Source organism: Cotesia glomerata, linkage group LG6 (assembly GCF_020080835.1).
Source record: "Cotesia glomerata isolate CgM1 linkage group LG6, MPM_Cglom_v2.3, whole genome shotgun sequence".
NCBI classification, from domain to species: Eukaryota; Metazoa; Arthropoda; class Insecta; order Hymenoptera; family Braconidae; genus Cotesia; species Cotesia glomerata.
In genome coordinates, this window is record NC_058163.1 from 5,971,255 (window position 1) to 5,983,351 (window position 12,097).

Sequence of the window (12,097 nt, forward strand, 5' to 3'; positions counted from 1 at the left end):
ATTCCGTATTTATATTTGTCTGACAAATGATGATATCATTGTTGAATAATCAAAACGATGATTCTATTCCAGAGTAAATCAATCCATGCTAGGGAAAAAACAAGTTTTGCTTATAAATACTGTATGAGGAAAAGATGCACAAGGAAAATTTAAGCTATACTTAGAAGTGATATGAGTAAACTGCGGGGTTTACTAATAAGAAAAAATTATGTAGTAAATAACAGTCACTCAGCATGTGAAGTCGATAACCCCATGGTTCATCTGCAGATGAAAAATATTTTGTACAATATTCAAACAGAAAAAAAAATTCTATTTAAGTGAAATTCATACACACTGGAAATACTAAAAAAAATTAGGAAAACGGTTGACCCTAAAGGCCATCCCTGCAAATTCCCGCTACCTCCATACCTGTGCTCAACAATTCACTTATTTTTTAAGCTCTTCAAGCTCAAAAATATAATTTATGTGTAATTTTGAGCTCTCCGAGCTCAAATAAATCGCTGTTCTGTGCTTTTGAGCTCTTCGAGCTCAAAAGGTTAATGGGAGTTTTATAGAACACTATTTTTTGAATTTTCAAACCGCAATAACTTTTGAATGAATTAACCGATTTTCTCGCAGTTTACGGCATTCAACGCAGTTTTTTGAGTTATTTGGGAAATCTTTAAGCGTAAATTGGTCAGACTAAAAATTTCATAGAAATTCTGAAAAAAAAACATTTTTTTCAATTTTTTTCGACAACGATATCTCACAAACAAATTAACCGATTTTGACCGAGCTGGTGGCAATCGACGTGGTTTTTTGAGGTTAAGAGCTAATTAGTTTTTGGAATTGATCGGTTCAGCCGTTTAAAAGATATTTCAAAAAAACGAATATTTGGAAATTTTATTTTTGAGATTTCTAAAAATTTATCTACTCAAATTCTGTAAATTAATATCAGAATTCTAGGGGCAAAGGAACTCTTCAAAACGCCGCATATTTCGATCGAATTGGATGATCCGTTCAAAAGTTATAAGAGATTTACACACACACACACACACACACACACACACACACACACACGGGGCAGAAGAGATACTGCTACCGGGCGCGTCTCCCCGAGCGGATGGGAGAACGCTCGCTGTCCTTGGATGACACTTAATCTCTTAGTTGATGAGGTACAGCGGGTAGGAGCCAAGCAAAATAACCAAACAAAATACGCTCCCGTGGACAAAACTCCCCTTTAATGGGTTGGTCGCACTAACTGACCTAACAAGACGATCGTTCTCTGCTGTGACCCACTGGGAGTGACCGGAACCTGTATCGTAGTTTCCGACGATGCAGGCCACGGCTGATGTGAGCTTGCTCTACCGAGGTGTAAGTTGCAGCAGTGGATCAGGAGCCAGCCACTTCGGGCCTTGATCAGGAAGTACGCAGTGAGTGTTAGAGGTCGGAATCTTCACCGCTCCGAGCGAGTCTGGTCCGTCCGTGTATTCCGGGACTGGCTAAGTGTCGGCTAGGCCTCAGGGAACTGGGGTAGGAGTACTATCTCCGAGGGTACACCCGTTCCTAGTTATGACAACCCGCTCCACTCCGTACGATGCGCTGGTAAATCAAAAAGTATGAGTAATTCACAGGAAACAAACAAGAATGAAAACGGGCTTCATGCCCAACAAGCAGCGATTGAAGCGGGCGCTGAAATGAGGAGAGCGCAAGCGCTGGAACGCCTGGAGGAGCTGACTAATGAGTTAAATAATCTCGTTCAGTCAAAAGTCAATATCCACAAGGAGATCAAGACCAAGGCGACTAGTGTAACTAACGCCCTTCGAAGGTTCAAAAAACTGGATGAAGAATGGCGATTAGCATCGCGACGCACTCCTCGTGCTACACCGGGGCAAACCAACCAAGTTGTAGTTGTGACTGACGAAGCAATGGATACCGGAGCCGAAGGTGACGGTGAATCGGTCATCGAAGACAAACGAGAAACTGTCACGAAGACTGGAAAAAGGAAAGATCGATCCTCTCCAGACCCAACGTGCAGCCAAGTCACCAAGAAGAAGGACCTGAGACAAAGCCCTCCACAAAGAGCGACAATGCAAAGGGACGAACGGACAAAAGCGATTGCTTGGCAGAAAGTCCAGTCCAAGAAAGAACAAAGAAGGCAAAGGAAAGAACAGCTCCCAAAGCAATTTCCCGAGGAGCCCCGTCCTGAACCTAAACGGAAGAAATCGCGAAAGTGGATCAGGCCAGACGCACTGATCATCCGCCCAGCTGAGCCGGCGAAGTACGCTGAGATTTTGCGTAAAATACAAATGATGTCCCTGGCGAGCAGGCCCGTACTACGCTGGATAAGATCCATAAAACTAGGGCCGAAAACATGCTGATTACGCTCTCTAGGAAGAGCTCCGATAAAGGCCAAGCTTTACAGAAAACCATCGAGGGCATCCTACAAGAAGAGGCCAAAGTGATCTGCAAAGGTCCACAGGAAGACGTCGAAATCCGAGACCTTGATGACACTACAACCAGGGAAGACATTCAAGCCGCCTTGCAGATGGCAACCGGAGAATCCTGCGAGGTATCGCTAGAGGCAATTAAGATCCGAAAGGCCTACAGAGGTACCCAGACTGCCGTAGTGACTCTACCAGCAGCTGCAGCGCGGAAGATATTGGAAGGAAGCGGTAAAATCCGTATCGGCTGGGTAAACTGCCGAATTAGAGCCACGAGAAGACCAACCCAATGCTTCAAGTGCTGGCACTTCGGGCATCATGGATTTCAGTGCAAAAGTAGCGTAGACCGATCTAAGCTTTGCATCAGGTGCGGACAAGAGGGGCACAAGATCGCTGGTTGTAAGAATCCAGCCAAATGTGCATTATGCGCTGAAAACCAAAAGCGCAGAGAACTCTGCCCACTACGCCGGCAACCACAAATGCCCGGTATTCCAAGAGGCGCTTCAGAGGTTAATAAACAAAAGAACATGAAGATACTGCAGCTCAACCTCAATCATTGTGAGGCTGCGCATGACCTGCTCATGCAAACTATCCGCGAACTAGAGCCTGACTTAGTACTAATAGCAGAGCCTTACGAACACCTGAATACCCAGTCTTGGGAATCTGACAGCACTACCAAGGCTGTCATCTGGTCCTGTGGTAAGCATCCCTTCCAGAGTGTAGTTAACAATGATAATGCCGGCTTTGTAGCAGCAACAGTTAACGGCATCCGTTTCTACAGCTGTTATGCACCACCTAGCCTATCCATTGTTGAATTCACTGAATTCTTGGACAAACTGACCGAGGACGCCAAGCAGCATTATCCAGTCGCGATTGCCGGTGACTTCAACTCCTGGGCAGTAGACTGGGGCAGCAAGCAGACCAATGCGCGAGGAAAAGCACTACTGGAAGCTTTTACTACACTAGATGTAGTCCAGCTCAACAGTGGTGATACGCCAACCTATACTAAAGGGGAAGCAAGCTCTATTGTAGATCTCACTTTCGTCAGCAGCAGCCTCATCAGTGGGAAATACGACTGGAAGGTGATGGATATCTACACAGCCAGCGACCACAAGGCAATTCTCTGGGAAATATTACATGACCGGAATACAAGAAGACCAAGCAAGTCACTCAATACCATTGGATGGAAAGTGAAGTCTTTTGACACAAGCACATTGATAATAGCCCTGAATAGTGAACCGATTACTACTGGACCCGCAGAAGAAATGACCAAGGACCTGATGAAAAGAGTTGTCCAGGCCTGTGACGCAAGTATGGTCCGGAAATGCAGCATAAGCCAACGCCCGGCAGTACACTGGTGGAACGACCACATCAGCGTTCTTCGGAAAGAGTGTCTAAAGAAAAGGAGAATATCCCAGCGTGGCTATCGACGACCTAACTCTGCGGAGCTGGTCGCAGAGTACAAAAAAGCCCGTCGATTACTGAACAAAGCCATCAAGGATAGTAAGAGGCAATGCTGGAAAGAGCTCATCAACGAGGTGGACAAAGACCTGTGGGGTAGACCGTACAAGGTGGTCATGAATCACCTAAAAGTCAAACAAATGCCGGCACCCACATGCCCACAACTTCTGCAGAGAATCGTTACCGCGCTGTTTCCGCAGCAACGCGAGCTTCACTACCAGTTAGCTCAAGGAGAACTGGAGGATATTCCAACTGTCACGGAAGAAGAACTGACGGAGGCTTGCAACCGCGTAGGGAATAATAAAGCACCGGGATTAGACGGAATCCCTAACATTGCCTTAAAAACAGCTATAAAGGCAGCACCGGCATTATTCCTGGATGTTTACAACACCTGCCTCAAAGAAGGGATTTTTCCTCGAAAGTGGAAACAGCAACGGTTAGTGCTGCTTCCTAAAGGGAAAAAGCCACCGGATGAACCGTCATCTTACCGCCCACTTTGCATGCTAGATACAGCGGGTAAGATATTCGAACGCATAATTCACCAGAGAATTGAAGCAGTAGTCGACCCACTCCTGGCAGACAATCAGTATGGATTCCGGAAAGGACGATCAACCCTGGACGCAATCAAACTGGTTGTTGATACGGCCAAGGAAGCAATCGCAGGAACCAGATGGAAGCATGGAACGAAGAAGTATTGCCTGGTGGCGACCCTAGACATCAGAAATGCCTTCAACTCCGCCAATTGGGAATGCATCATGCAGGCCCTCCAAGAGAAGAATGTACCAGAATACCTTCTTAAGATCGTAGCAAGCTACTTTGAAAACAGGGTCCTGAAGTATGACACGAAGAACGGTCCAAGGGAGTATGCTATTTCTGGAGGTGTACCACAAGGTTCAGTTCTAGGCCCGCTCCTGTGGAATATTATGTATGACGGCCTATTAAGACTAACTCTGCCAAGAAACGTCAAACTCGTAGCATATGCAGACGACGTAGCCGTAGTGATCGTTGCCAAACATCTTGACGAGATAAACCATGTGTTCGATCTCACTTTCGAGCGCGTTAACCGGTGGATGGACGCAGTGAACCTGCAACTGGCGCAACACAAAACTGAGGCAGTGCTTATTACCAGCAGGAAAGTGGTAGAGACAATTAAGCTGAAAGTCGCCGAACAAGAAATCACATCACAACCTTATACTCGATATTTAGGAGTGATGCTTGATGCCCGACTCAACTTTAAGCAGCAGGTAGAACACGTCAGTGCCAAGGCGTCAGCAGTGGGAACAAGTCTAGCACGACTGATGCCGAACATCGGAGGGCCAAAGCAGAGCAGAAGGGTACTGTTATCATCTGTAGTCACATCGGTGCTTACATATGGTATATCTATTTGGACCAACGCTCTCGAGATGCAAGAATCATGGAGGAAGGCTGGACCAGTATACCGACGGTGTGCCTTAAGAGTCGCCAGCGCCTTCCGCACAATATCCGAGGAAGCAGTGTGCGTTATTTCCGGAACTCTGCCTCTCAGAGTCCTCGCTGAGGAAAGACGGAACCTTTATCATCGTAAAAGGTCAACTACACTAAGCGCTGAAGAGCTCAGAACTGAAGAACGGCAAAACAGCTTCGACCGATGGCAGCTCCAGTGGGACGCTGCAGAAAAAGGAAGATGGACGTATCGTCTTATACCGAGGATCGACGACTGGTTGAACCGGAGTCATGGAGAGGTTAACTACTACCTTACGCAGATGTTGTCAGGACACGGCTGCTTCCGAGCCTATCTTCACCGCTTTAAGCACGACGATTCTCCGGAGTGCCCATCCTGCCCAGGTGTCGCTGAAGACGTGGAGCACGTGATCTTTGCATGTCCTCGTTTTAACCAACAGCGCGATGAATTAGAGAAGATTCTAAAAAAGAGAATTCAACCGGAGACAATAGTAGAAGAAATGCTGTCATCAGAAGCTGTCTGGAACGCCACGAGCACCTTTGCCACTGAAGTGCTTACAGAGTTGCGGTCCATCGAGAGCAAAAAGAGCAGAAGACAGAAACTAGAAGGGAGATAGAAATGAAAAACATCTTAGGCACCAGAAGGAAGCGCGGCAGCTAATTCCTCCCCCCGCGAAGAAATGCCTTACGGCGGTACCATGGGGGATCAGAGGATAGAAGAGAAAGGGGTTTAGGGTTTAGTGGGTAGGGGCGCCAGCGTCGAGTTTTAGTATGACGCTGCGTCGAGTCGCCACATATCCAGGCCAAACATCTATGCAGAACATCTATGCAGTACATTTATAAAAAACATCTATGCCTGGAATGCGTAAAGAGCATTCCCCCCCCTTACAAGGAAAAAAAGAAACACACACACACACACACATACACACATACACACACACACACACACACACATACATACATACAGACACGGTGACATCACCACGGAAATAGTCAGGAAAGCTTCCTAGGACCTCAAATCGTCGAGATCTGATGAAAACTCGATTTTTGAAAAACGGGGTGAAAACAATAACTTCCCGATTTTTGAAAATTTTCAATTTTCTTAGCGGGAAGTTAAAAAACAAAAATTGTGTTTGCTGATTGAAGCGCGTTTTGTGACATACAATTAGGGAATAATTGTTTTTTTTTTTTTTTTTTTTCAAATAACATTTAAACTACTTATTCACACAAAAAAAAAGGTTCTCTTGTGCCAAGAAAATATTTTTCTTCTTAATTATTTTCTTGGACGAAAAAAAAATTTTTTTTTGACACAAGAAATTTCACTTATTCCAACAAAATTAATTCTCTCGTTAATTAATACTTTTATTGATTTTTTTGAGCCAAGAATTTTATTTTACAGTCAAGAAATTTTTCTTTCTGTGCAATTGGTTGAAAAATTTTGTTAGCTCTTAAGGTAATTCACTCGGGACATATAGCTTGTGCTATTTTTTTTCTTTTTACTCGCTAGTGCTGCCTTTCTCACGAGTTATCTCTTATTCGCTTCTACTAATGGTTATTTTTGTTTAACTAACCAGTTTATTAACAATTTATAAAAAGTTACATGGTCAAAATTTTTAAAATTTCTTTGTATTATTTTAAGTATATTATTCTAACAGGTATCATTTTTTTGAAGCGATCTTAAAATCCTTTCAATGCAATAATCATTAATATTTGTGATTTTCTTCCTCTCCACCCATACTGTCTGTACTAAAATGTCATTTTTAATTACAATTATCTCATTTCTGGTATGGTCAATCGATTTCAAACTTCAACAGCACATGTAATGCGTATTTTGTTACCCTTATTTCAAATTTCGAAAACTTCTTAAAATTTTTCATTTATGACCGAACTACCTTAACATGAAAGAGTTGCGTCGATTCTCGCCAACCGGTGAATGAAATGATTTCCTCAAGACATATCACAGTTTAAATTTTTTCAAAAAATAATAATTCAAAAATAAATGAGTTAATAAAAGCTCCCTTGGAGAGTTTAAGAATGTACTAAAAATTTTTTTTTAGTTTGAAAATCTCATTTTTACAAACGGCCTCAAAATTAGCCGTTTAACATTTTTTTTTTCGTATATTTATACTATTATATATGTCTAATTATCCTGCTTAATCCATTTGTATACTTTCTATAAAAATTATCTGTATATATTAAATATACTGGTGATGTAAAATTGAAATTATTAAGTTACGGTATATTTACAAAGAAAAACTGTTAAATTTATAGATATGACAATATAAAAATTGCATTTTTAATCATTGTTACATTTACAAATGAAAGAAAAAATATGTATAATAAGCTCGTTAGTCCATTTATATACTTTTTTATAACCACGAATTTTCGTCAACGGCCATATCATGCTGAAACCGCCAGTTTCGTAGAAGAATATATTCTAGATTTATTTACAAATAAAATAATTTGTAAAAAGGAGGAAAAAAAATTGTTAGTTGATTCAGAATTGAACACTTTTGGTTTTTTTATATATTTTTATTTATTTAGTTAGTAATTTATTTTTTTAAGCAATTAATTATTTTTTAATTTTTAGTATGAAAATCTCTAAATAAATTTTGCTTGAATTTTAGGCGCTTTCAATTTTTTTATAACTTTTTATTATAATATTTAATTTTTCTTTTTATATTTGAACTTTTTTTTCAAAATATTTTTAATGAAATTCAGAATAATTATTAATTTCTAGAATTTATTTTTATGTATGTAGAAAGATGGGAAGTCAGTGATTTAGAAGAACAATTGTTTTATCGGAATAAAATTAACTTTTAAAATTTTTACTCAGGGCTCTATAAATGAATCGTGATAAGGGAATTTTGACGTCACAAAATTATTCGGATAATTGAGCGGCAATTTTTTTATCGCTTCTGTTAGTGTTAAATTTATTTTAAAATATTTAAGTGAACCGTCATTTTTAACACTGAGAAAAGAGTGTCCAAAACCTGGAGACCTTAATTCATCAGCGTGTTTACTTGTTATAATTGCTATCACATAACCATCGACCATACGATGTAATTGATGGTCAGTTAGAATCTCGGACCAACCATTAGGTCCCACGAATTCGAACAACACAGGATCCGATGAATTAGGCTTCACGAAATGTATCAAATTTATATAATCTTCCTTTTGTAAAATACGATCTGGTTTATTTGGTGTTAACATTCTGATGAATGGTGGATCAAGCTCGATATAACCTTCTGGTTCTGGCTGTTCTGTCGTGCTGATTATTGGCGTTAGGTAGACCTATAAAAATATATCGTCAGTATATTAAATTCTATAATAACAAAATACTTCAAAAATTATGCTATAACCTCATAAAAAAAGTTTTTGATATGGTCATATCAGGCTGAATATGAGAATGAAAAAATAATTTATAAAAATTTTTTATTTTTTGTAGAAAATGTATATATATGTGTTAATTGTGGTGAACTTCAATTAAGAGAACATATTGAACCAAAATTAGATTAGTAGTTTATTATGCTATAAATCAATGTCAGATAACCCCCGTGGAAAAAATACATATGAAAATATATAAGCAAATATATAAAAAATTTATATGAATTTCGGCCGAAAACGTATGTGAACAATTTGTTATACACACGGAAAAAAATTTCTGTAAATAGGACGAAAATTCCGAATTATTTTTTCGTTTACTGCAAAGGTACCAATTAGTCCAACTTCCTATCTCTCTCCCTCCCTAAAATTTCTTTAAAAAAACCGACTGTCAATTTTTACAATAGTTGAATTGTAAAGTTCACTAACACATCTTGTATAATTTGCTCTATACTATTCGACTTTTTAAGTCTCTTGCTAGTCTTGTTTGTTGAATAAAATTTATAATAGTAAATCATAAAAATTACTAAATGAGAAGTATAGTCCACCATTACTATTTTATTTAATAAAAATTACGATAGTAAAATAGTAAAAATTCTTTCAATTTCTTTCCGAGTATTTTAATTTGATCATGCATGAATCTATGGCAAGCATTGTAAGAAATCAGAAGATATTATTTTTAATATAAGCGAACTTACCTCTTGGCTGAAAAATGCCAGTATTACCGCGACTAATACTCGAATCAACATATTTCTCAACTCGATGATGGTTCTTTCAATAAAATATTAGAAAATTCTTCAAGTTATCAAATTGTACTGACGGACAATGGAATATTTTTCCTTTATTTATACATGAAATGATGCCTGAAATTATCGATGTTTTTGACAAACTGTAACTTTACTATTTAGAATCCCTTCTATGCGTCCGGTACAATTCAAATTTAGCTACATGGAAAAAACATATTGTTGAGCAATAATTTGAACCAATCAAAACTTCGTAACGTAAATAGTTGTCACATTTCTACATTTATAAAAATACTAGTCGACCCGGTGAACTTCGTATCACCTACATATATTTGTGAAAAGTATAGTCAAAATTTAATACAAAATTCTTATTTACATTCAATGCAACATCGTTATACACTTAATCAATTTAAAGCTTTTTGATGGACTACATTTTTTATCTTTTTTTGCGGTGCGTAAATATATAAAGATGATGGTTTTCCGATTCACGAACACAGGACGTATAATTTTCCATGCACGAAATAGGGAAACTCCGATTTGATTCCGTAAATTTTCAACGACTGGCCTGGCGATTTATTTATGATCGTCAGTGCGGTTTGAACGTGAGATAGCTCATCCCACATCTCATTAACTGGCATGACCTTAGTCAGGTTGTCTTCTCCTTGGTATTTTGAAACAATAACAATCAAAAAGTTCTTACGCACTGACAAACTGATAATAGATAAATAGATTTTATTAATCGGCTTGAAATTAATAATCAAGTGTTTGAAAAATGCATTCATTTTCAACCGTTACATTTCCGCAATCATAAAATCAATTAATTAGTTATGTGATTAGCAAAAATAACATGTATAAAAAATTCTTAGTCCGTTAACTGAATAACAACAAGTCATATTAAGTTTTGAAAACCTTACAATGACTTTTTCCCCGCTGCCAAAGAGACGATTATTCTAAGGAAATTTTTATTAAATGTTATTGAAGTTTAATAGATATGTCCTTAATTTCATGTCTCAAAAAGTCCTAGTTTATGAACAAAAATATTTCTTACATTCTACTCACCACTCTGACACAACCTACATATCAATTGAATTATCACGAAATTCGTTTTTGGTTGAAATCTAATCATTGACTAAGAAAAATATTTAAATCGGTTGACCTTGAAGGCCATCCCTGTAATTTCCTGTATCTCTTGAGATTCTTTAAATTTTATATCTGTAGGAACTGTATTTGAAGAATATGAATTTTTTGACAATTATCACTTCCGCACTCCTATGCGGGGGAAGAATTTCGTAAGATCCTATTCGAGATGATGTCTACATTGTAAATAAAAGATTCCAACAAAACTTCGAGTCCATAAAAACTATCGATTGGAAATGAGAAATTTTCATGGCTAACGCCCCCGCAATCCCTTTTGAGGTTAGAATTTGATGAAATCCACTCTTAGCTGAACTTAACATCATACACGAAGATTCCTACTAAATTTGGAGTCTGTAGAAGTTACAGTTTGAAAATGAAAACTTAACATTCTAACACCCACCCCCGTAATCCTTATTAGGGGTGGGTTGTAAAATCCGCTCTTAGATCATTTCCGCATCACATATGAAAGACTCCACCTAAATTTGACGTCTGTAGGATCTACAATTTGAAAGTTAAAAATTTTCATTGTCAATATCCACCCCGCAACTCCCTGTGGAGCGAGCTATCGTAAAATTCGTTCATAGATTATTTCTATATCTCTTACAAAAGATTCCTACCAAATTTCGGAACTATAGGAGCTATAGTTCAAAAACCGGAATAATTCATTGCTAACGCTCCCGCAATCCCCTTTGGGGAAAATTTTTAAGAATTTTTTACATACAAACCTTCTAACAATTCTGACGATAACAAAAAATTTAGCTCAATCGGTCCAGCCGTTCTCAAGTGATGCGTGGACATACATGCGGCATTTTATTTTTATTTATATAGATTTATTGGGAATTCTCTAAAATTTATCAAGTCAACGATTTTAGTTCGTTTTTATCAAGTATTTTTTTAGTTTGTTTATGATTTCGATTCCCTGTCCTAATATCGTTAACCTCATAATAATTAGTGTCTAAAAATATATATATAAATAAATTTTTTCGACATAGCTGAATCAATAGATAAACGATTGTTAACAATAGTTTTTTAGTAATTAAATTTTTTCGTTTATTGGAAAAATATGCAATATAGGTGAAAAATTATATGTGATGTAGATAGAAATGATCAAAAATAGTTTAATGATTAAAATAATTTTCCTCCACTTCGGGCGAAAAGCGTCATTTTCCTCCCACGGCGCTGAATGAAAATGACGCTTTCCGCTTCCGTCGAGGAGGAAAATAGTATTCTCACCACAGGCAGAAAATAAGAAAGCCTCAAACCACATGTTTGTCGACCTCGGCTTCGCCTTGGTCAACAATTACATGTAATCTGAGACATTTCTTATTTTCCTGCCCTAGGTGAGAAATGTACTATTATATGCTATTGAACATTATAAAATCATTGAAATTTCACAACTTAAAAATTATAATAGCAATGATCATGATCAATAATCATCAATCATAACGATGATAGCACCACAATGATGATAAAGATAACGATGATAGTGATGATAGTAACCACAACGAT

At 38.2% G+C, this 12,097-nt stretch overlaps 1 protein-coding gene across 1 annotated transcript; it reads right to left on the reverse strand.

The window, feature by feature from the left end:
- Nucleotides 1-8,156: 8,156 nt before the first annotated feature.
- LOC123267271 lies at nucleotides 8,157-9,630 on the reverse strand. The gene is made up of 2 exons (XM_044731822.1): nucleotides 9,407-9,630; nucleotides 8,157-8,618 (listed from the first exon to the last, which is right to left on the reverse strand). The coding sequence occupies exons 1-2, from the start codon at nucleotides 9,455-9,457 to the stop codon at nucleotides 8,157-8,159; spliced, it is 513 nt and encodes a 170-aa protein (XP_044587757.1). The 5' UTR covers nucleotides 9,458-9,630.
- Between the last annotated feature and the right edge of the window lie 2,467 nt (nucleotides 9,631-12,097).

Bases quoted from the DNA above. Each gene is read 5' to 3' on its own strand.
- LOC123267271 (XM_044731822.1), bottom strand. From the start codon at position 9,457: ATGTTGATTCGAGTATTAGTCGCGGTAATACTGGCATTTTTCAGCCAA. The intron at 8,619-9,406 runs GTAAGTTCGCTT...ATATTTTTATAG, and splicing joins TGGCATTTTTCAGCCAAGAG to GTCTACCTAACGCCAATAAT.